The sequence below is a fragment of the Notothenia rossii genome (assembly GCF_949606895.1).
Source record: "Notothenia rossii genome assembly, chromosome: 9".
Lineage (NCBI taxonomy): Eukaryota > Metazoa > Chordata > Actinopteri > Perciformes > Nototheniidae > Notothenia > Notothenia rossii.
In genome coordinates, this window is record NC_136907.1 from 11,400,903 (window position 1) to 11,427,649 (window position 26,747).

Here is a 26,747-nt window from a genome sequence, read left to right on the forward strand (position 1 = left end):
AAATCCCTATGCCCACTTTTATTAACTCAAGACTTCTATAGGGAGCCTTGTTTAAAAATTCTCTTATTACCGTAGCTGCAGCAAATGCATAACAGTAATAAATCAGGATGGTATCTGTGGACCGCAGGTAAGAAGAAAAGTTATGTATCATGTGAATTTCTAATCTAATGGTTCTGTAACTGAGGTTTAAGAAACGAGTTGAACATGTTTAATGTCAACAGCATTATTTTTTAAAGTGCAAATCATATTAACATTCGCTAACCGTGCTGGTGATGTGTTAGATCTTTCAGAATGGATCCACTGGTCTCCAATGTTTCCCTGTAACTAAGACACTGCCTGAGATATATAAGATGTTGTGTGTAAGGTTTACCTTGAGACACAGGGTAGTAGTCCTCCCCTGAGATAGCAGACCCGTCTTTAGTGTGAACACGAACCACTGAAACCTTTGATGTGTCACCCACTCGTACCACAGGGATCCTAACAGTTGCCACGGTGCCGGCTTCCTTCGGTTCACTTACGCTCATCTTGGTTTCCAAAAAACGTATGATTGGTTCTGGGGTGCACAGAAAGTGAGATATGTGTAATAAAATGTTAACACAGCATGGACATAAATCACTAATTATCACGTTAATTAATACTGCTGGTCAAAATTACAGTTTTATCACGTGTTCAGGTTTATGACATATGTTTTATAGTTCACCAATTCACATTATGAAAAACTGGATAACCTGCTTTTTATTTATTCTATATTTCATGTTTGACTTTCCTCCCCCTTCTCATATAACTTACTGTCAGCTGTGTCCTTGATTTTCACCAGGGTCTCCTTCAGAGCTCCCACTGATGCGCCAAACTGTGAGTTGCTCTTCGGGTTTCCTAAGACCAACCGCAGCTCTTCTCCTTCCTCGTACAGCGTGTCATCAACCAGTGACAAAATACATGGCTTCTCTGCCTCTCCTAGAGCAAACAGCAAGATGGGGATGACAGGAAATGTAAAAAAATAACTCAGGTGGATGTAGCGATAGAATCAGCTCTCAAATCGTTTTTTTATTTATTTTTTACAGCATATTCCAACCTACTTATATAACTTGAAGGCATGTAATATTAGTTCAATTACTCTTGAGTTTTGGAAGCTGTTTCCACATATTGTGTTAAAGGAAACGCTGAATATGACAGCACGACGGGTAATGTGTGGAAAATAGATAAACTTGCAAGCTCTTGTGACATCTGCAAGGCATTGCTGATTTAAAAAAAAGAATGTGTGAAGAAAAACTGTTTATTGTTAAGAACTGTTAGTTGAATTCAAATAGCATTAACTCTCAAGACACAAGCTGAATAAAAACAAAGAACGAGAGAAAATATGTGACGTACTTATTTCACAGTATATTACACATACTGTGATTATGGAAATACCTGGTAGGAAAATAATTATAGATGTTTCTGTGTTGGGTCGCTCATCAAAGTCGGAGGCGACCTGTGCCGAGCCCTGACGGGTGTAACAGCGCACCGTGGATCTGTGTGTGATGTCCCCGCTGCGGTACACTGTCACTGTGAGCTGACCATCGCTCTCCTCTCCAGAGTACACCGGCTCACGAAACTGGACCTTCGGCACTGTCAGTCAAAAAGGTAGTTCAATCACATATGAAAAAGCAAGTAATAATGTTTCCTATGCTGTATCACCTGAATTGAATGGAACCTCATGATTTAAGAAAGCAAATTAAATAACAGAGATGTCACACACATTTGTTTTCCGACTGATCATTTGATTAACTATGAATACAAGGTATAAGTAAAGTGACAAATTAATTGTTAAGTTGTGTTTAGTTAGGCTGATAAATTGAAGTGTGTAGAAGTCTGACGATAAAAAAAAGACAATGGTTCTTTGTCTTTCATATTCTATGCTTAAGGCAATTATCTTAACTATTATTAAAAAATGTATCCATATTGTGCGTTTCACCAAGAAAAGCACAATTAAAAACATGCTAATACATAAATACAAGAGTCTACAGCATTGCTAGCAGCTTTGAGACTATACTTTGGCACAGCGAGGACTTGAGTTAAATGCTAACGTTAGGAACATGCTCCCAATGACAATGCTAACACAATAACCGCTTGAGTTTAGCGTCTTAGCTAACAATGGCTAACTAGCATTAAACAGAAAGCACAGCTGATGCTGATGGGAATATTATAAACCATAAATCAGTATTGGACAAATTACAATTTTGGTGCTGGTGTTAAGTAAACATTTTAAATTCACCAAAGTTATTTAAATTCATCCTCAGGGGGACATGAAATTATAACAAATACATCAAGTAGATTTGAATATATTTAGCAGGATATTATCATCAAACTGATTTGGATTCATCTCCTCGGCACCATGGCTGTCTTCACCTAATACAGTCAAGGCATTTAGTGTCGCAGCTTAAAGAAAAGTATGGGAATCCCCACTTTTTCCTCTGGGGCCCATGAATGTCTGTTTTAAATTGTCAGGACCTTCAACTGAAATGAGGAGAGGATTTCGTAAAAGATTAGAGGTAAACAAAGTCTCTCACAGTCAGACACAGAGTCATTGATGAAGACTGTAGCCATCCCAGGTTCCCCCAGAATGCCGTTCACTGGCATACGGAGGACAAGCTCAAAGCTCTCGATGCCCTCCAGCTCTGGTTGTCCCAGGTCATCCAGAATGGTGACTCTGAAGGTCTGCATGCTGACGCCCGGGGCGAAGTCCAGGTTAAGACTGATGCCCACGTAGTCAATACCGGCTAGAGGAAGGACAGAGAGGGGTTGAAAGGACGGGAAAATGGGCAGAAGGCAGTGAGATCTTATCTGCAATTTCAAAGATTCCGATCAATCACAAGCAACACTTTTCTATTAGCGGTGTATTACCTTCTGCAGAGACAAGCTCGGCCTTGCGAGAGCGCACGGTGGCGGAGGCCGTCTTGGACAGATCTGTCCCCGTCCTCCACACTTTGACCTCCACGTATCCATCACTCTCATCCACATGATAATCCACCTCTCCAAAGTAAAACACTGGAGCTGTAGAAAAAGGGAAAAAATGTATGTGAAGCATTTGTTTAATCTTTTATAATCCTGTAATTTTGACATGAATTCCAGACTGATCAGTTCACATTTGGTCACACGTGAGTTAACCTTTTTATTGCTCCCTTAATTATCTCATGTTGCTTTGAAACTTAACTCAAACTCCATATCATAATTTCGATTGACACTGTTATTCTACTTTTTGTTTAATGTTAACATTACTTGTCTCCTCTACTTATGAGTGCACCTGTGGTAGCATTAGGGTTTTCAGAAAGCCACCCGTAGTCTGACAGGATCTATTTGTAAAGCCAGCAGACGGACACAGAGGTCAAACAGCGACAGCCCATTAGTCTGAAGTTTAACTGCAGGGGAGCGCGACCTTTCAACCTTTCCTGGCCTCTCATCCCACCTCATTGTTACTATTCTTTTGACGGAAACTACTAAGTACTTTGAACAAAAAAAGACCAAGTTAGCACTGAAAAAACAAGGCCTCTATATTTGCGTGCGTGTGTGTGTGTGTGTGTGTGTGTGTTTGTGGTGTGTCTCTTTCTCTGAATGTGGTATAGTGAGACGGTGAGACATAGAGAAAGCAGCCCCCTAGGCTGCTCAAAGGTTTGTTTGAACTGGCATTGTTTCCTGAGGCAGCAAAGTGGAGGGAGTCCAATGTGTATTTGACAGCTTCATCTCTCACAAACCCCCCCGTCAAGTCCAAAAAAACTGACAGAATAAAAGTTTCTCTGTCTCCCTTTTAAGATGCCACTCACTCGCACATGGCTCCTTTCTTTTATTCTGGCATATAATCCAAAAATAGAATGCGTAATCACATTTTTTCGAGTGGTGATCAAACGCTTAAGCAGAGTTTTATCCTTTCCTGAATATTTCTTTACTGATAGATAAACTTTTTATATACTTTATCTGGGCCAGATGACAACACCTAAGTATAGTGTACATATGCAAATAAGAACATTTACTGAAGTCACATTTTGAATCTCACTTGAACATCGCCAGTGACAGCTCAGGGCACAGTGAGTCTCACATATGAAGTGCAGCCTGTTTCTTCTCTCGCTATCAAAAGACTCAATGCATCTGTCTGTTTCTAATACCCTTTACTCCCACAAACTTGGTTACACACTCACAGATGTTGCACTGGTTTGTGATGCAAATAGTATTAGAGTATTTGCACAACGGCACAATAAACGGAAAATGACAGATGGTGTAGGTGGGAAAAACTCACCATATTCTCTGATTCAGTATGTGGGCTGGTAAGTGTTTTTGTTTAATGAGTATTATTGCTTTAATGCCTGCCTTTGTAGTGTAAACATGTAGCATAACTGTAAATAATATGTAAGCAATCTGGCACACATTCCTTTTATGCCCGAGGAGGAAACTTCTGCTTGAGTGCTAATATACATGTCTGAAATCACACATGTCCTGACTGCACCCGGAGACGACAAATTCTCGACACCACAAGAGGGAATTGAGTGATGACTGAGGAGTGAGAACTGCATCCTCTCTGCCCTCTGGGAACACGCCTGTGGTTTAGCACTCTGAAGTGTGTGTGAGGGCTGGGGAAGGTGTTGAGCCAAATAGTGATAATTACTATGTGTGGGTGTTTGTAGCCATTTGTGTGTCACTGTGCTTTTAAATACAGTTTATAGAGCATTCTCAGCTGTCTTCTCTAAAAAAAAGGGCCCCTGCTTTTTGAAGGAGATGACTAATAAAATCCTACAAAATTGTCTTGAAATATCCCCCTGGAGCATGTGTTGTTTTTTTAAGTGATAAACCTCCCATTGGTGCGTGGGGTTTGTATGTTCAGCTACATATATCATGGTAATTGTGTCAAATCTTTCTTAAAAAGGGTTCTTTTTGTTGTGAAATTATGCACAGTTTTACTGTTTTAAGCCTTTAAAACACATCTACCATTTCTTTGTTTCTCTTATGCAACCGAGGTGTCACCAGAGTCTGCAAGTAAACACTGCTTTACTTTGTTGATGTTTTCATCCGTGGGTAAAATGCAAGCAGGTAAGGAAATGAGTCAACATTTTGCACTTTAGCATTTAGAGCAACAAGAAACATTCATTTGTTTCTTATTTAAAGTGGACCTATTATGCTATATTCGAAACATATAGGGCCATACCTATACAAAACATGTCTGTGAAGTTTTTTGCTTAAAATACCAAACAATTCACCCATTGTAGCCATGCCTCATACTGCTCATATTCCTCTTTTGAAGCCCTGTTAGACCAACGCAAATTTTGGGTCCTTAGCTTTAAAATAAAAAAAGAGAGGAGGCGGAGCTAATGCCTGATCAGAATTCTACCGGAGATAAAGTTAAATTCTGCTGTGATAAAACGCTATCCTGTTCGAAACCACATCAAGGATTATTTCTGAAACAGTATGGAGCTCAAATGCTTTTTCTCTTGCAGGTTTATCACAAGGTGAGTTCCTTTTTTTATTTCCTGCTTTTTAAACACATGTGCTCTCCAGTACAGGTTAGCCCTGAGTGTTAGCGAGGCTTGCTAATGTAAACAAGACGAGATTACGTCCAAAACAAATCTGTATCCGCTCGTTGTACACCCGTTTTTAAAAGATTTGTGTACGGAGGAAAAGAGAAAGGGTTTTATTTTCTGACGCTGCGTGAGACACATAGCCTACATACTTATGTATAAAAGACATCAAAAAGTGCATTTTGCATGATAGGTCCCCTTTAAGTTAAGGCTGATGTGGAAATAATTGACATATGTATTTCCTTTATTCTCCTTTTCATATTGAATGTGTATTCTGTATGTAACAACATTAAAGGAGGTTAAGGAAAATATTGAAAGAAAAAAACGTTCTTAAAGTTTGCGGCGTATAGGCTATGCTAATTGAGGAAATTAAATGTAAGTAAGAAGATGGCATGATTGTATTTTAAACATTTACAATTGAAACACTTTTAAATAATGGAATGGGCTTCCAATAATGACAATAGGTAAAGGAGTGTGAAGTCTGCAGTAATATTTCTCCAGAAGTGTTTCAAAACCCAGCTTTTTTTATCTTCAGCAAAGGCATAATGTACAAACGAGCAATGGGCAAGCAATTCTGCTGCTTTGGGAGTGTGGCCAACAGAAACGCTGCCCTAATATTGAAATGAAGGACTGGGTTTCCAAAAAAAATACTCAGAGCTAATCTACAATTTTACAAACTCAGCTGGTGCCATATGCACCCGACTGAGAGAGACTGAGTGTCCTTTCTCCTTGGTATGGTGCAAGGAGATGACAACGCTCACTTTGAGTCAGAGGGTGCAGCCATGCGGAGCACAACACTCAGGGAGACAGGTACTGTAGAGTTTAATCTGGTAAAGAACTAAATCTAGCAGACACCCCTGGATTTTTTGGTGAGAGAGAGGGGGAGAGAGAGAGGGGGGGAGAGAGAGAGACAGAGAGGGTGAGGAGTGGGTAGTGGAAAAATAGATGGAAGGAGAATGGCTAAACTAAACTTGACTCTAACCTGGGGGAAGGAAAAATGGGGCAAGGGAGAGCACTAGCAGTCACACTTGGACTGTGCTTTTTTTTTTTAACCACTTACCTTTGATGCATGATTTGAGGTCTACCGTTAACACACACAGACCCACACACACATAAGCATGCATGCACAGCAGACCACCATACACACGAGTAAACACAGAGCATTATAACTGTTGTTTCTTCCCTGGCTGTTGTTGTTGTTGTTGTTGGCTGCATTAAAGTGAGGAGGGTGCCGGTATTAGAGCACTGTCAGACACTGTATTGTCCTCTGGGAGGCAAAAAATGACACATCATCTCTCACTGGAGTTGGGTTTTCACAAACACATTTTCCATTCCTTTGAACTTAGCACTAAGACTGAAGTGTTCTGATAGTATACTAACAATCAGACAGTGTGTCATGTTTCTCGTTAACTAGCCCCCAGATGCCTTCATGCACACACAACCAACCACACATATACACATTCAATTTGGCACAATTGTTTGTATACATAAATGAGTTGTCTTTGGTCTGACACTGGCATGACAAGTCCTCTCTGACACAAATAATTGATGACATGGAAACTAAAAGAGAAATACTCTATATATGTAAGGAGACTTCATTTTTTCAAAAGATATTTAGTCATTTTAACTTCCCCCTGGCACACACACAACACGTTTTTATGCTGAAGGAACTTGCGATTCACTTTTTTACTTTCCCCCCCTGACTAAATCCAGTCATAATTTAAACCAATATGCCTGAATTATTACAAACTTCTGATATGACTATTCTCCTTGCTCTAAGTACGTAACACTGCCTGATGAATTTTTTATTTTGGATGGCAGTTGAAAGTAGACAACTACATCCCACTACATAATGACTCATAGTAAGTTCAATTTCTATTGAACAAGGTAAGAGAGCAGTAGGAATGATGTAAAAATGAATTCAGGGCACAGCTAAATTATATATTATAATATAAAAAGGTAATTTACACTGAGTTGAACTAGATGTAGGTCAATTTAATCTTCTTCCACTGTTGAAAGACTTCTATGACATGATCTATTAGGTCTTGATATTATCATCATCAAACCCTTTTTTCAAATTGCAGGAATATGACCAAAATGTATTAAACAAGTACTCCCTTTTACTGTTACAATGCAATTCAACAAGACACCTGGAGCAGAAACATTCATCCTTTCTTAGTCTATTAAGTAAATCAATGCAGAATATGGAGATAATGGAGAATGCCTGTATATTGCAATAAGTATTCCCCAACAGGCTTATTCGTCCCTAGATAAAACCTCTGCTTGTTTCTATGCCTGTCATGAGATGTAATCTGCTTTGTCCATACAATGTTGCAACAGGATAAACACAGACCAGGGACATACTGTAATGTTGTCCCAATGGACCCCTGTGTGAGTCCCGACATTAATTAAAAATTGCCTGAATGACAGCGAGAGAGGAGTGTGATTCCCTGTGTCTGCTGCGGGTGAAGAGACTATGTCAGGGTGTTTTCAACATGCCTCAACAGCCTGTCTGTAAACAAGCTTAATTAGGAAAATATGTGACATGAAGACTCTGAAAGAAATATGCCAGAACGTCTAGCAAAGTGGCAAATGTGTGTGTGTCAATATTATGTGTTTTAACCTTAAAGACCTAGACGTACACATCAAACTGATAATTCTCCGCCTTTCTTCATCATAATCTTTCCTCGGCTATAACATCGGAAATAAATAGAACTATAGGGGGGAGCATCAGCATGCCTTACCATCATTCGTGTCTTCCAAGATGTTGACTTTGGAGGTGGGGTAGTGCTTTCCCAGACGCCCCCCGACAGGCAGTGACAGAGTGACGTTGAAGCTCTCTTCTCCCTCGTACAGAGAGTCGTCGATAACCACCACGCGACACTGCTTCTCCCTCTCACCCTTTTCAAAGCGAAGGACGCTGCCATGCTCCTCCGGGCGGGAGATGAAATCCGAGTAAGACAGGACGGTGGTTGGAATCGTCCCTGAAGCAGAACCTTCACAGGGACCAGAAAAAGAAGAGACGACAGTGACAGGAGTGGTACAACCTTGAGGTACAACGTTTATTTAAGTACTTATTATTATATATATTTCAACTAATCAAATGTGAAAAGTAGTTGAGTAAATTTGAAGGATGATGCATACATCGGACTTACAAAGTTACAAGATACATTTCCCCTTTCTGTTCCTGTATTCATAATGGCTGTAACCATAATGATGTGTCCTTTAATTGGCTCTCATCACGTCATTGTTTCTGTTTAAATGCTAGAACACAATAGGAACATTCCAGCCTCGCAAGTTTTCTCAAAATCGAACCTGTTGTGTAGCCACTAAAACCCTTTTCATAATTGTATGCACATAACATCACATGGACACAATATGGACGCCAGATTTAAAAGCACATCCTGTGATTTTCATGTCAACAAGATTTATACTATCATTGTCCAATTTTATTTTGTACTGTACCCTTAAAGCACAAGTTAGCTTGATTTATTGCTGTTGTTTTATGATGTTAGGATTTCTTTGGAAGTACAGTATGATAATCCAAGGAACATAACATTGGTTTAATAATGTATCATTTACATCTTACTTTAATATGTGAATAAATAACAGGTGGTGAAAAACTATTCACTTAGAATTTAATGATACACATTCTCCATTTAATGTTATCAGGCTAAACAGCAAGTTGGTATGCAGGTGAGCTACACTGAGGATTAACTGGTTCAATGAGGTTAAAAAAGGTAAGTGTATACCCTGCTGTGTGTAGCAGACCACCATGAGCTCCTCGCTGATGTCTCCACTGCGGTGTACCGGGATGAACAGCTCTCCAACATCTTCCTCCACTGAGTGGATCTGTGCTGGGAAAAACACAGTCGACTCTGTTGGGGGAGAAAAGAGAGTGGACAGAGTCAGAGTGACAAAGGAAAGGGTAATGATATGTATAACAATCTGAAAAAACCCACAGTACATCTGGGGCATCGATACTGAAACAGGCTTTTGTTCTGGCTCTGCATTAGTGAGCTGTAGCTGCATTTTTGTTATTCAGATGTATTGCAGTGGTGGTCCTGCGGTGTGCTTATTCATATTCAAAAATAACTCTCCATCACAGTTTTTGGGTTTGAAGCAACGAGAGGTGCTCTTCAAAGAGACCCCTGTGGAAGTTTTTCTCCCTGCCTGGTGTGACGCTCACATTTGCACATGCAAGCCTCTCAGAGGACTCAGCTGGAGGTTTGGACACAACCACTCCCCCATACACGGTGGGGTCAGAAAAACATCTTTCTCATTGTTTTTCTCTGGTTCTTTACTCCTCTCTCCATCTGTGAGAGGGCTTTGTGATGTAGAGAGAGACTTAGAGTGGGTGAAAGCATCATCTATCAAAGCAGAGAACTTACTGGCATAATAGAAAGTCAGAGTTATTTTCCACAGACGCACAGGGACCAATAAAAATACTAGCAGAGTGGACTGAGCTCGTCCCAGATCTTTGACTTTGTTCCCCCTCCCCTTTTCTCTTTGAGATGAATGAGTGAATGATGGGGGCTTCAGGCCACTTGTGGCTTGATTATGCAACATAAACTTGCACAAAAATGGCTAGCACTGGAGTGTGAACAATCAGCAAGAAAAACAGATTTGGATGTTTGATTCAAGAACCAGCGAGAAAAGAGATCAGCACCTGAGATGACTCTTTGGGATGGAGTCATCAACATAGGACAATCTTATGCACCGCAGGGGGTCAAAGATGTCTCTTCTCTGGCGATAACTCTCTCTAAATTGTTCTCTATCTCCTCTATCTTCTCCCTTTTCCTCCGTTTCTCCCTTCTGTGGCTGCCCACAATCTGTTACTCCCCAGGGGGTGCAGAGACTCATAGCAGGGGATTAGGGTTCACTGCTTACCTATCACACACACACACGCACAGACACACACACACACACACACACACACACACACACACACACACACACACACACACACACACACACACACACACACACACACACACACACACACACACACACACACACACAGACACAGACACAGACACAGACAGACACACACACACACACACACACACACACACCGCTATACCCTGATTTTCATCTCTCTCTACACATACTGTATACAGTACACCTCCTCTCCTAATTTTTCATTCACATTTCACCTCACACTTGGCTCTTCTAATGCCTTTAAATCCACCCGAGAATTAAAAAAGCTGTTTTTATTTTGACAGTCGAGTTCACGTCCTAGAAGGAAAAAAAACACCTATTTTAAATCATTTATGGGAAGATTAAAAAAACATGCTTTTGCATTCTGTGTTGAAATAGTAAACACTTGCACCTGATCTTGCCATTTCTTTTCAATTCTATGCCTAGAAGTTCTCCATTATTGATGATTTCATACTTAATAATTTCTTTCACAGTGAGCAGCAGCAAACACACAAATTGCTGTCCCCTGATGCGTCCTTCATTAGTCAAGAGATTTTACATCCTAACTGAGACAAAGCTCTTATATTTACTCGAGGATGTGCTTGACTGCAGCTGGCCTTGTGATCTCAGACCAAAAATGCCAAAGCATAAAACAGTTCTTCATCATTAAGTTGAATAACCTTGGTACAACATGCAGCTAACCCAGCTCGACTGGTATTTAGTGTCACTGCTATAAAGGATGCTAGAAAAGGATAACTGACTCCAGCAGGATGCTGGTGCTGCTTGCAGCTAACAGTCAAACAGCCAGCTGCCTGCTACCTTCATCTTCAGTCAGCACTTTGCATGGATTATATATGAAGAAAGCAACACAGTTTTGTAGAACGCTTGGATATCACACCCTGTAATTAAACAAAGCTTGTGTCTGCAGCAGCAATGAAAGTGTGTTCACCACAGGCAGCCGCGCTACAGGACAAGCCCACTCCTCGTTATTAATTTAAGGAGCAACAGGCTAATACAGAAGGGCAGTGGAGGATACACATTCTTATAACAAAAGCAAAAACAACAATACAAAAAAAGAGCTCCAGGCATGTGTGCACACAAACACAGACTGTCCGCGCTGGTAGAAGAAATTCTGCTTTTTTACGCTCTCCTTAATTTTGAAACTTTTTTTTTTTTTCAAAGCGTAGCGATGGTCTCTGCTTCTCTAAAGCTATTACCCCAGCTGACATATCCTCTAGGGAGAGAGCGTTTCTCCAGGCCAACCAGAAGACCAGACAAAGCCAGTTTTCATCATTAGAGAAAGAAGCTGGAGTACAGCTAATGCCACAGGCATAGCTAAAGCTTCACTGGCCCATTAGAGTACAGATTGCCACATCTCTGTCACATTAGACAATCCCTGTAGATGATAGAAAACAAACCAGCTCCTCCAGTCCACACAAACCATAATTAACCCACAGGGGAGGAAAGACTGAGGAAGGAGAATGTGAGGGGGGAGAGAGAGGGATAACGAAATGGTGAAAGAGAAAGAATGATAAGGCAAATGAAAGAGGGAGAGTGATGAGAGCAGCTGTTGCGTGAGTCACTATAATGCAGGCTTCGGTGTATACATATTTGTCGCTCACCTATTATTATATAAAAGGTGGTTTGAGGAAGGGACCAGGCATTCAAAAGCTGAAAGTAAAAGCTGCATAGGAGTTAATATGGTCTTGATGGAGCAGAGCAGCGAGTTTGTCGCACTACTCAATATTCCATTAACATTTAAATTTGCAGGCAAAGCAACAAAGACAGAGGACGCTGAAAATGGCATATTATAAACTTTTTTTAAGAGAGAAAGCAAAAGGCTGAAGTTGTGTGAGATTTTGCATAAGACACTCCTGTGCAAACCTTTTGGCGGTTGACCGACGTTCACAGTTTAACAGCAACATTATATTAAGCTTGCATTCTTTGAATTGGCCTGAGGATAATGGAAATATAAATAAACAAATACCTCTACTAATTTTGTTGAATTGGGTTTTAAGATTAAGCATTCGGTATTTCCAGTGAGTGTTAAAACTGGAAATATGTATCATCCGTACCTCATATCTCACTGTCTGTCATGTCATAATTTCTCTTCTTTGCCTCCATAGATTTTGACATGACTGTATATCTGCACTAGAGAGCAGTTATATTGACAATTCGTCATTCTGTGTGTGCCAAGTTGACTGATGCTTCACACAACAAATGTGATATACTCTAAAGGCCTGTGTATTTTTCATTGTTGTCTAACAGGAATACTTGAGTGGCAGTTGGGATTTTGTGTGGTGTGCATTATAAATGTCAGAAACTTCCCTGTCTCTGTTATATTTGTCTGGTGGGGTGTGCAAAACCCTCAATATGGTCTATTACCTTTTTTTCCCAATCTTATTGTCTGTCTGTAGAGGCACTTAGTTTGATCTCGATTTTTAATAATGGATTTCATATGGAATAGTGACACTAAACTGAATAACAACATCGTTGATGATGGAGAATACAGAATTAATCAATACAAAAAAAGTTCTCAATGCAATACAATCCTTTGAAATCTGTTTGTTTGAGTCTATATATGAACCTAAAACAGAATCTTTGCAACCCTCTTGTATAAATTGGATGCTGCCAACACCTAATATTCTCCATCTGTATTCAGTCTCCAGAAATGGTTACTTCCAGGACAGAATAAACGGAGATTATTCTGAATAAATGGTCCAAAAATGAATTAATGCATTTCAGCTTCATGGTCTATTGCGATATAAATGTGCAGAAAAAGCTCCATCATATGTTCACAACAATACAATATTCAGTGGTCTCCATGTGTGTACTCAGGGTATGATATGCAGGACTGACCGTCACTAGGATCCAGGATCTCAACTATTGCTGTGTCGGGGAACTCCATCACCCCCATCACCGGCTCCGAGAGCAGAATCTGGAAGGTCTCCGCCTGCTCGTACTTCCCATCAGTCAGTATCCGAACCCTCCACGTGGCGGTGGTCTGCCCCGGGTTGAACTGGACCTGCCTCTGGGACTTACCCTTGAAATCCTCGTCCTTCTTCGCGCTACCATCCTGGGTGCCAATGCCTGAAAGATAAAGAGAGCGATAGTCATCAAAAAGGAAGAGGAAAGTAGAACAGGCCAGATTGCGAGAACAAAAAACGGAAAAGACAAAAACAGCAAGAAAGAAGTGAAGACAAAACAAAGACAGCGACCATTAAAGGGTGACAGGCAGAAGAGAGAAACAGATGAAACACAGATAAGATATTCACACCCTTTAATGTTGTTCAGAGTGGCGTGAAAACGAGCGCTGCGTCTATATTTCTTCACTGATCACTCACAGAGCCTCAGGAATGTGTGAAATGAATTTGATACTGAAGCGTTTAAATAAGCATATCCCACCTTACCGAGATGGATTAGCTACCATGGTTGTTGGCTATGCATGCAAATGTGTGCGTGTGTCTCCTGTTCTCTTCAATCTCTTCCTATTTCATTTATAGTAGGCCTTTCATGTGGTTCTACTCTACAACGATCCATCTAACATTGATGCTCATAAACATACCTTCTTCAAAGTGTCGGAGCTCACTGGTACCGCTGGGTTTCACATCAAACGCACATCAAGGAAAGCCAGGTGGCAGAAGCCATACAATAATGTACATTTGGAAATGAGCTGTACACATTCCTTTGTTTGCATTCACAGTGCCTCACAAGAACAGGGTGAGCAGAGCCATGCCAGGCTGATGCTTGTGACTGTACATATGAAAGGATTTGTTTTCCCTTTTAAGACACACAGGAAAAAAAGGAAGGTGACAACGACAAGCAGATGAGACTGGATACATTATGTCTTACACACAATTAAAAAGATCTGAGTATTGTGTGGACAAATTAAGCTGGCAATACACGCTTAAAAATGCACCGAATCGATTTGATTATATGTGAAGCAGGGATTTCATTTGATCACAATGCCATTAAGGGTTTTTTTGTGCTAAGTCCTGCCTTTCTGGGTTTCTTTTTGTGTTCACTGATGGTCACACCAGCCAACAATAATGAAATACTGAACTCGCACGTTTGATATGATCAGTAGCCGGCAGCATTTCAAAAATATAAAAGGCATTGTTATTTTTCAACTGTCTTTGCTTCTGTGCTTTTATTTTCGAAGGACGAGCTAACGATGCTGCTATTGCTCACTGCAGCTGCACGAATACAAGACAAAAAAAATCAACGTCCCTGGGGGTCTGTAGAAAGTCTCTCTGGGAAATCTGAGCGATGACTAATGGAAGTTCAATCAGGACTACCCATGGTTCACTTGCTGAGTGGCCTCTAATCTGGGTCATGTTGTATGAGGTGCATCAAAAATGTGAGTTTACAACACCTTTAAATAGCTGCGTTCTTAATCAGACCTTTTATATTTAACATCAAGGAGCATCTTTAGTGAAGAAGCAAACAAAACTGAACTCCTGTTTCTCACCTAACATGACACTAAAATGAAGTTTAAGATGTTTGACACATTCCCAAGATCTGATTCAAAGTGTTTATCATCTGATAGTACATTTTATGTCTATCTGCCATTTCTCTTGCACAAGTATACACTTAATCGGTCAATAAATAAAAACCTAGACCGTGACTATCGACAGCAAAGTTCATGGAAATGTGTGTCGAAACGGTCTTGATATCTTCGTGTAGACCAGATTCAAAATCCAAACATGCAACAAGTTTATATTTTTTTGCAGAGGATCAATAAACTGAGAGAGAACTTTTAATAGCCGACTCTGCCACTATCAATGAAGACTGCTTTACAGTATAGAGAGGCAATTACAGACGCCTCATACGCATGAAATCTCATATTCTTAGAGAAAGAGTTCTATCTATCCTGACAATCAATTGATCCATATCAAATAGCACACACACACACACACACACACACACACACACACACACACACACACACACACACACACACACACACACGCCAGGAAAAAGGGAGTTTTGATCTTAAGAGGGTCTCATCCAGCCACCTTCCCCGAATTACAGACGACTCATACGCATGAAATCTCATATTCTTAGAGAAAGAGTTCTATCTATCCTGACAATCAATTGATCCATATCAAATAGCACACACACACAAACACACACACACACACACACACACACACACACACACACACACACACACACACACACACACACACACACACACACACACACGCCAGGAAAAAGGGAGTTTTGATCTTAAGAGGGTCTCATCCAGCCACCTTTCCCGGACCCCCTGGAGGGGAAGGACACGCATTGCCTGGGATGGCACTGGGGTTCCTTCACAGCTGGGGGGTTTCACCCAGCCGAGGTATTTTTATCTCTAAGATTATCTTCTTCAACACAGTCCCTTGTGTTCTTTTCCATAACACACACACAAACTCACAATACTCACACATTGTGTTCATAGCTGCTACAGCTTTCCTTTCTTTTCTTCTGTATTGTAGTTTGTTTCATTGATGAAAGCTAAATCTGCAAACAGTTAAGTTTGGCTGGATCTAGTTTATACAATTCTTCATGAAGAGTCGATTGTAGGAAAGTGTCGATTGTAGGAACCATCATGCTCATTATATCATAACGGTTATTCCTTATCAAAGCAGCTAAGTTGGAGATTTTTTAAAAAGAGATTCAGAGGTGCAACACCTTCTATTCTTGTATTAAAATGTCTCACCTCAGTTCGGCAAAGATAATGAGGAATTCAACCTGGGGAATGTAAACCTTGTTAACAATCCTCAAATTATGTCTTTGAGCAAGGACTGACCAGAAAATGACACAAATAACTATCTTAAAGGAGGACATAGGCTTTGACATAGGCAGGGGGAAAAAAGGAGGAGGACCATTCATCTCTATCGTGTTTCCCTATGGAGTTTCTCAATACTCAACAGAGGAAAGGCAAAAATGAAAGGATACATTTGGAGAGGATGAGTATCTCGGGGGAAATAGAGCAATAAGATGTGACTATACCAATACACAATAGGAGAATAACCAGAGGATACACACTACAATGGTTGAACACCACTTGCAGATCGCACACAAGGAAGTGGGAAAATAGAAAGGGCAAGAACAGTTGGCAAACAAGTGGTGCGCTGGAGTGAGACAGACAAGAGTGAAGAAGGTAGATCCAAGACAGACAAATGACAAACGGTGAGTGGGTGGAGGAAGAACGCTAGAAAGCCTATGGCACAGACCGAGTGCTGTAAGGCAGTAAGGGAGGAGGAAGAAGCGACATAGTGTCTTTGATGAGGAAACGCAGGTTAGAAGCAAAAGGACCTATACGGTAAAATGAGGTGAGAAGAGATTAGGGAGGAAAAGGAAAGAAGGTAAAATAGAGGAAGTGGATGTGTCAAAGGAGATTACGTTACAGGATGGAATAAAAAGGACTCAACCGGTAATGGGAGGAAAAACACCCATGACTAAAAAGCTAAAGGTTGGTCTCATCTTCGAGAGTAAGCTTGAAAACAGGGGTAGAAGAATCCAATCTGATCCGATGCGCTTGTCCAGCCGTTTCTGCAGGAGCTCTGCTTCGCAGGGGCATTTCTGAACCTTGATCTTATCTCTGCTTCCCTCCTTCACTGATCCTCTCCCCACTTCCTGTGGAGATGAAGCATGTGTAACAGCTCTCCTCCGCAGTTGACTGGCACAGCAAAACTGCTTTCATCGGCTAACCCTTACAACTAAGGCAGCAGCAACATCGCTGGGTTTTTTTTATCCATGTTTCCATACATGACACATGGCCTGTCTGATCTAATGTGATCTGTCTATCTACCTGTACGTTCAGCATCAACATTTTTTTCCCTTTTTTACTTCTCTCTTTATTGCTCTGATTGTGTAGTGTTATTATTATCTTAGCACACTTCACAAACGGTTGAGAAATATACTTTGAGTAAAACAGCTTCGAGGGAGTGAATCGACCTGATTTAAACCAAACTAGTTCAAACTGAATTTTGAAAAATCAACGCCAATCCCAACCCAAACCAGGTGCTTCAAATTTGTTTTGGGCAGAGACTTAATCTCTGATCATCTGTATGATTTAGATTTCATGTTTACTTACAATCAACAATTTCGAGAATGATGCACATTATAAATAGGGCTTTCTACAAAATCCTTTTAAGTTATTGTGTAAGAAAGAATACAAATAAATCGCTAAGGTTAGACGAAACACATGAAAGATGAACACAAGGAGAGCCGTAACAACACTGACTCTAAATGAGATATGTGCTAAACACTGTCACAAACTACACCCTTATATAGCGTTCAATTGACACCAAACATCAATCCAATACCGCCATTACAGTGGGGGTATTGGATTGTATTGTATGGTGTTCCTGTTATTTTGTCCACCCGGAGTATATTGCCACTCTGTTATTGGTTCATTTGCTCCATTCTTCTGTTCACCAGCCCAGCAAATTGAAATCTATGAAAGTTATTAGACTTCGATCAGTTTCTGTTTTTCATTCTGTGTTGCCCTAAACTAGATTGTATTTCATCATCAGTGCCTGCACGGGTCTACACTAGGCGGAGAAACACACAGAGATACATACATAAAACGTACATACACTATTTAAAAAAACACTGTCAGGGTGAATTTGGTTTAATTCTGTGTTTGAGTGTATCCAACATTCTCCTTGTGCTTAAAAGCAAATATTCCCTCTCTTTAACTTCTGCCACTTAACCATGAATATGCCTCAGCCCAAAAATCTTGTATCTACGTCCGCCTTGATGGAAAGCACTTTCACACTGATGCATTTCTGTCTACCAGTCATTCATTCAAAAGGAGGTCTTGAAAGTGAATGTGTGAGCATGTGTTGTGTGTGAGGTCAGAGATAACCAGGTGCTCACACACCGACACCTGTGCAAAGAGATGAGAGTCTAAACGCACGCTTTCATGTGTGTTCAACAGATACACTTCCCGAGAGGAATCACATACAACATTCACACGTGCATACACACAGGTAGATAAGTCTTAAAGCTTACATCAACTGCTCCTCTGGGATGCTACCTGACCCAGCGATTAAAAGGGATCAGAATGATGATGAGAGAAGGGAGTGAGTAAAAGCTGCTTACTGCTGCTGCTTCTCTCAGAGCGAACCAGCTGCAGCACGACAAAGTCAGGGCCAAGAGGAGCGTTCAGGGACAACACCAGCATCATCCTTTTAACCTTTGCAACAGCACAAACACTCGTAAGCACTTACATTGTGGGTTTCCTACATTAAATCACCTCCATCTGCTGGTCAAATAACATATTGAAAAGTATGACATCCATCTTTGTGTATCTGTCAGGATTGGAGATTTGAGTGACGCAGAGCTAGCAGCGTGTTCACTGCCCACTCTGTGTTTTGTACAGTAATGAGCGCTGGGCTGCAGCCAGAATGATGATGACTTTGTTTTTTAAGTTTGCTGATGAGCCCACTGATTGTTCTGTCTAAATATGTAAAGTGTCTCATTCAATTTACAGCCTCGTATGCTTAAGGGTAGTCACTGACATCTGACTAAGGCAAATTAAGATCGTTGATAAGCTCAATTTAAAGAACGAATCAGTTCTAATTTGGTATACAATGTAACAGATGCTAAAAGAAATTTGAAGTGCAAGACTCAGATGATGAGCATATTGCACAAAGTCAAAAAGTACACTATGTTTCTTATTAGGTAAAAGTGTGAGAGTATTTAAATGTGGTCTGATCGTACTTTCATTACAATTGTCATTATAATTAGGGGCATGATTCACCTACTACCTGAACTAGCTACACAAAGTCAACTAACTTTGCCTCCTGTGTATTGTCAAAAGAAATTCTACACACTGAATAAAATGCAACCAACAACTAGGTTTTGTGCATGAGAGAGAATTGAGTGTACAATGCTAGTCAAACTGTAAGCAGCAGTTAGCCACCATTCACCGCTAAACGATTGACTGTTGGTTTTTTGTGTTAGAGCCCTGAGGGTCCTCCGAGAAAAACTAATAGAACAGATCAACACTCATTCATGTTTACAATCCTGCTTTACATAGAGACAAGGAGATGATGATGTGACAGTTCTGTTAATGGTGACACTAACGATGTCATTGTATCACTGACTTGATCTAAGCTCAGTGATTTCACAGCCGTTAATGCTCTTTTTCGATGAGATTTCTTTGAGTATTTGGTTGTATCCACGGCTTGATGCTTTTTTCTTTGACATATTTCTTTGGATGCCTATTTCATATCCTTACAGTGACAAACCATTTGCCCATCCACAACCAATATGGCTTGCTTCAAAACTGTATTTTAGAAGAAATACTTTCCATGACATTGTTTTTATTGTGTGGGCTACTGAAACCTCTGCACAGGGCACCACATAGACCTAAGAACTATCTCATCTAGCTGCCTCAAACTCATAATACAACAAATATTCTCATAAAAGGCCCAAGGCCAAACAGAATTAGAGGAGTTAGAGGATACATTCGGTTACAGTGTGTGTTGAGAGGAAAACGTTGCAATTGCTTTTTGGCTCCAACTGTTAGAAAATACATTTGGTCTCTACAGTATGTGTGTATGTGAGAACAGCACTCTAGGTAAAAGATAAGTAAATAAAGCACTGCGGGGAAGCAAATGACAACATTGTGCACACTTCACCTTCATAAAGCAAACAAGTGGAAAAATAAGGTTCAGGTTGTTCTTTCCCTGAGCTCCATAAACTTTATTCTATGCAAACTTTTTCTTTATGCTTGAAGCACACAAGAAGAAGGGTAAGTAGAACCAACAAAAAGCAGATATTAACACTAATGTAAAGTATTGGAGGTACGATGAAAGCTAGGAAACAGAAAGAGAGGATCAATCTGATATTTCACTCCAGCCCAGAGTGTTGTGCTGACAGATTGAATGACTGATCATGCTTGCTGTCCCAAGAGCCATCCCGCCAGAACAAAAAGCAGTGAGAGAGACAGAAAAACAACAGACTCACCGATGAAAGAGGTCTCTCCCAGGTATCCTCTCCGCCTGAGCACCACCTCGAGGAACTTGTCCTCCTCGTCCACCACGTAGTACTCTCTCTCCAGAGAGATCCAGGCCCAGTCGAGACGGAACTGCTGTCCCTTGAGTTTGTTCCCACCTGCACAAAATACACAATTATATTAAAGGGGACCTATCATGCAAAATGCACTTTTTTTATGTATTTTATACATCAACATGTGTCCCCTCTGTGTAAAGAGACTCTGAAAGTTTCAGGAAAAAATATTTTGCTCACTTTTTGTCCTGATCCATTTATATAAAAACCTGTCTGAAAATGAGCTGATCAGATTTTGGCCCCTTTATGATGTCATAACGATGTTTTGGCTTGTGTAACCATTAGCCAATCACCAAACAAGGTACCCCCCCCCCCCACACACACACACCTTATCACCTGAATCTCCTCCTAGAGCACCATTTTGTTCTTTTTAACCAAATATCTCTCAGAGGGGCGTGGCTCCTTATTTTCATCTAAAGTAACAGACAGAGAATCAGCACTGTTTCAAAAGGGCTGATTCTCTGTCTGTTACTTTAGAGGGGGGATTATGGGATGCTGCAATGATCTGTTTGGTATTTGGAGCCAAACAATCCCGAGACATGTTTTGTATATATCTGAGACCTATAATATATTGATGAAAAACTGTATAATAAGGGACCTTAATACATGTTGTCCATCCTGTTCACTTTCTAAAGATATGTTGTTGTTTCTTTGTAAATATTTCATTGAAAAACCCTTATACCTTCCTGAATTGATTAGGTAATAATGACTAAATTATATTTTATATTAAGTGGGAACGAACTGTCACTATGGAAATAATGTGTGTGTTGGAAAGGCTATTTAAGCACAAAAGCGGATTCCAATATTCTTTTAAAACTCTGAAAGGAAACTATGAGGGAAAATGATGTGACCCAAGGGGGCAATTACTGTAAAACTGTAATGAAGAAGAAGTGTTTTAATTATTTCCAATGTGCACTTTGTTCCCAACACGTCTGCTGCAGAATATTTACAGATAAAAAAAGAACACCATACAATATTGTATATTTCTTTATTTACGAGACAATCTGTTTTCATGTGCTCTCCAATTAGATTCAATTGTCCCTTGGTTTAACTGTATTTTCTTCTCGCCTGTGCACATCAGCCTGAGGATTTAATGCATGCCAGCCAATCAGTGTTGTTAAGGAGGCGTTAGCAGAGTAAATGATCATGTCGGCGCTTAGCTAATAGAACTTCTCAATAGCTGCCACTCTGCAAGCGGAGAGGCTGGATGATGCTTTGTGTGGGTAATTTACCCACCTGCGGGGGAAAAGGACTGAGTTCTGCCATAATGAAAGGAAATAATGATGGCATTGTAAAACTTGAATAAAAGATAAGGTGATGGGATCTTTTGTGTAGTAATAAACAATGCCTAAGTATGCATGGCATTTTCTGTGAGTGCTGAACTAACTGTCTGAGTGTTTTGCTGGCAGAGGGAAATGAAGAGGTGGAGTACTGTCGCGAGGACGTAATGTGTAGGGTGTCAGAAAGGAAATATCACTTAGTTATATTGAACACAATTTAAAGGCTGTTTCTTAAATGCTGGAGCTGTAAGGTTGTTAAAAGCACATACAGCAGAGCATTTCACCTCCATCATTGTAGAGCTCATGAACGGCAGCAGGGCATAGCTTTTCAGACCTTGCGCAAAAGAAGGTTGTACTACTTTTTAAATAATCCTGCACTATAACAGTTATATCATAAATAGCATCATAAAGAGGGAAATGATTCCCTGCCCTTCTACGTATGAATATTGTAAGTGTCTAGCTGTCTGTTTGAATACATCTCTTACATGGTGCTAAAACCTAGCAGAGGTGAAAAGTTCAACGCTTCAACATTTTGAGGTGAGGACACATAATATAATCAGAGCTCATGTATCCGCCAAAAAGCCTGTAGGCAAAGTTGACTCTTCACTCAGTGGGTGCAAGTGCAAAATCGCACAAACACACCACAGCAAACACTAACAACTTTTCAATCCCAACTCTGCTGCAACCTTCACTTTCATCCCTGATAGTAAATGTAGCATAAGCTGCCTGAGCTCTTAGTGTCTGTGTTTGTGGGTGCATGTTTGTGTGTGTGTGTACCAGTCCTTATGCGTGACCTCCCTCACACTAAAGGAGCGGTGGACAGACAATAAGGATCTCAGTTCTCATTCCTCCAGCTTTTCAGAAGGATAAAAGACCTCTCACATGTGCTGACCATACCAAAAAGCAGCTTTGAAATCATCCTCAATAGCGCACAATTCAGTTTTCACCCTCTTTCAAAGGCTTTCCCAACAAAAACTCAGCAAAATATTTTTTTCTTCTTTATTTTGACCAATTATGGATCATAGTTTCTACAGAAAAGAAAAAACTTCCAGCAGAGTAAACTTTGATGCTTATGTTTTGAAGGTGGCTTGTGATGTAGGATTTACTTTACATCAAAATCACCGACAGCTGTCCTGTTGGAAGATATTTTTTATAAATGATTATAAAACATGACAGTCAAAAGGGATGTCACATTTAATGGTAAGCACTTTAATATATAATAGCTGAGCCTAGAGTCTCAAATATATGGTCAAGCAAGATTAACTTAGTATTTTTCTAAAGCTTTTATTTTAGGCCAGCAAATGACTGTATTGATCAATCGAAATGCTCAACCTCCCATTCAGCAAAAGAACTCTGATAAATCCACCGTTTTCTACCTTTCCAGCACTGTTTGGTGTTTTACCTATTAGTTCATTAAAAGAATGAGCAAGGTTACCATCCACATATATTGAATTATTCCTTAAGTGGCCAGAAACATAACTCAAAATAAATTATAATGCTGCTGCTCGACTGGCATTCATTTACAAAGACATTAGCCTTGACCCAGACATATTTTTGTACAACCAAAATCAAACTTTGCAAAGCAGTTATCATACACTCAAAAAGCAACTTCATTTTCCTGTTATAAAAACAGCAATTCAGGCTCTTCTCCCACAGTGAAGCAAACCTTTCTCTGTAACCTTCTCTTTTAAAAGATATATCCTGTATACTTTGTCCCTAGGAGAAACACTACACGGAGATACAATCATTCATTCAAAAGCACATAAAAACAAGTCCTACAGATCTTTACATACTGTAGGTCTTAGCATCTGCTATCTGTCTGAAAAGGCTGGCAAAGACTCTCACCCTCAGGTAGAGGCTCGAGCCTTTCAAGTCAAAAACTTGAGGCTATGTGATGTCAAGAGATGTTAATGAGTGTTTGCCAAAGTGAGGTTGAAAGTCCTTTTTGATTTTCTAAAGCAGAATCTGAAAACACATTATTGATCTTATGCTAACTTGAGAATGAGTCACATGTCTGCCACGCCTGTGTGAGTCTGCATGAGAGTAGATGGTAAAGCTTAGTAAGATCCACATTAGGTTTTTAGTAACCACAAATATTACACCATCCAACCAAATCACCATTTCAACCACTTTAATGGTGTTTGCAGCTCTGGACATTTGGAGGTAAAAGTATTTCATTTAGTGAAGCGTGGCAACTTGATGTTTTACACAATACACTGCAAATTAGTTTATGATTTATGTAACAGCCAACTTATTTCCTTATTTGGATGATAAAGAAATCAGACTGAAAGGCAAGAAATTCATTATACAGTCTGTCAATGGCCACTGCCAGGCACAAGAATATGGACAAAGGAGCCATTCTGTAACTGGAGTGCGACCGCAATTTCAAAATTACCACATTAAATCTTCGGCAAGATGCTTTTTCAAAGTCTTTAACAACCAATTTCCCAATAAGCATAACTCACATTAATGTGTAGCACACACATTGTCTGCCATTGTAGTGTTAAGAGGGTTTTAAAGTTTGGGGAGAGGGTGCCTATCCTTCTTTGAGACTTTTGTGCTCTTGATCGCAGAGATAGCTGACACATCTACTGTACTCTAACAACCAATGCTGCATGCTCAAATTACATTACGAAAAACATCACCGGATAAATAAATTACGTTTTCTTACTTACTTAATTATTTATTTGAAAGAAATAAGAGGTCAAGCTCTTATTTTAAGGGCGGTCTTGACTTTCTCAAGGTTCAGAACTGCATGTCTGGGACTTCACACCAAAAATCAAAGGATATTTTTCACAGCAAGGCGATGCCGTCTGCTGTTCGGTTCATTTACACTGCTGCTGGCGGTGTGGCCCTTCCCTCACTGTTACTTCTCCATCTGCCTTCTGCACTCCTTTGTATGCGAGTACCCAACTCCCACTGCAACTGGCAACCAACAAACCCAATGATCTCTCGCACCATGGAAAGCTTTCGAGAAACACAGGCCAGAAAGCAATCGCTAAATCTGCTATTTATTCAGTTGGCAACATGCACATTTTTAGAAAGGAAAAGGCACTGCAACACTCTTTCTGTTAAACAAGATAACCAGTTGTGTTTTTTTATAGAAGCCCATTGACTATCCATCTGACAAAAGTACCTCTCAAAATAAATTGTGATGGTTTACAAAATACAACTATCTAACTCCCCTTAAGGAATTATTAATAGCCGTCATTTTATCCTCACAGACGCATGGCAGACACAGAACAAACGATAGGAGGCTTAGAGTGTGAGCAACTGGTGGCAAAAAGGATTTAAAGATTGTGATTGGTTCTGCACTCAGCTGTTTCTTTCCTATATAAAGAGTGTGAGGCCACGCTTGAGTCATACTGAAAAAGCAGGTAATTTGACATATTTTTTAGCGGAAGCCTTATCTGGTATCTGTGTGAATATATGTGTGTGTCCCACTACATGTGTACTTAGCCCAAGGCAATCAGCATGATGCTGGAAATCTCCTGAGGCGTGGTGAGGTATCAGTGGGCTGACCAAGAATTTGTGGCCCTGGGCGAACACGAGTATTAAAAATGCTGCTCAAATCGAGGGTAAGTTGAAGCCAGCGCGTTTGAGCTTTCTTTGTTGTTAATTTGCCACGATCAAGTACATCTTGACTGTCAGATTGTTGCTATACTGTAGGTGTTTGTTGGTAATTATTGCCACTACTCGCTGCATTTGATCAAAACCTCCACATGATGTCAAACCAAATGGAAGAGCAGATCTGGTGTAGGAGTATTTTACACTGTATACTGTATGCGTGTGTGCCTGTGGGCAACACAAGGAAGTGAAGGGGACATAAAATTACCTCCATCGCCCACCTTAAAGAGATAAAAGTTGCGTGGAACAGAATAGTGTTTCCTCCCTACATTCAATAGCCACAAGGCATGACTAGAAACACCTTAAGCGACCTTGCACATGAAACCATGAGAAACTGACATCTGGGGCAGAGAATCCTCACTCCTTTGAAGTTTTTGTGATGCACTTAATAACCGTGAGGTTTTTCACTGATGTCTACAAAGACTAATACGACCCTGGGCATAGCTTGAAGGGAGAAGGCTTGGGGACAAAGACATGGTGGATCCTGAGGTGTATGCGTGCGTCTGCAGTTGTGCATTCGTTCCTGTGTCAGTGTGTAAACGCTTGCATGTGTGTGTGTGTGTGTGTGTGTGTGCTGTGTTTTACATGAATGATAACACCTAAAAGCAATTGTTCTCCTGCAGGATTGTTGGTGCTCATCACAGAGACAGAACTCCAGCCTGCCTATCACTCCAGCTTCAAGTCTCCCCACGCCAACAATATAATATTTAACAGAGGGATGCGTCTAATGTATCTCAGGATGGTGACTGGCACTCCTGAGATACGATAAACTAGATTTGAAGTATCTGGTTTCTCCTTCCCGTGTTCTCATTTCTCTCTATTATCTCCTGTATATCTCATAACTACAATAGATTTTTCTGGAAAATACACATTTTTAATTCAATTATATGTTTTTTTTATTGTAGGGGTTTCAAATTACAAAGGATACAGCGTTTACAAGAGCTACGAAGTACTGTGCGTTTTTTAATTGCAATGAGAGCAGAAAATAAAGTATCGATTCACATTGTTTTGGTAATGTGACTTTATACAAAATTAAAGGTCAATTAAGACACATTCAAAATGTAATAGCATAGACGGTAAGAATGACTTGCAAAGGCTGTAAAAACGGAACAAGACTTGATGTAAGCAACAGTTTGTATATAGAAAATCAAACACCATATCATAAGGATGGACAGGGTGAAAATTAGAATTAAACGTAATAACTGTGTGGAAAAAGTTATCCTAAGGGCCTAAAAGATGAGAAAAAACAATGCTTATAGTCCTGAAACATTTATTCTCATAGTAAAAATGTAAATGAGAACATTTC

General features: G+C 40.2%; 1 protein-coding gene across 1 annotated transcript in view; it reads right to left on the bottom strand.

Annotated features, from left to right (window-relative positions):
• Positions 1–26,747, bottom strand: part of LOC307018486 (FRAS1-related extracellular matrix protein 2-like) — a 56,282-nt gene that overhangs the window by 16,519 nt on the left and 13,016 nt on the right. The window contains exons 3-11 of the mRNA XM_079648725.1: positions 20,433–20,579; positions 13,323–13,553; positions 9,296–9,421; positions 8,288–8,539; positions 2,884–3,033; positions 2,550–2,759; positions 1,411–1,608; positions 790–954; positions 371–553 (exon numbers count right to left, since the gene is read on the bottom strand). Coding sequence (XP_079504851.1) covers positions 371–553; positions 790–954; positions 1,411–1,608; positions 2,550–2,759; positions 2,884–3,033; positions 8,288–8,539; positions 9,296–9,421; positions 13,323–13,553; positions 20,433–20,579 — 1,662 coding nt within the window. The remainder of the gene's footprint in view (positions 1–370; positions 554–789; positions 955–1,410; positions 1,609–2,549; positions 2,760–2,883; positions 3,034–8,287; positions 8,540–9,295; positions 9,422–13,322; positions 13,554–20,432; positions 20,580–26,747) is intronic.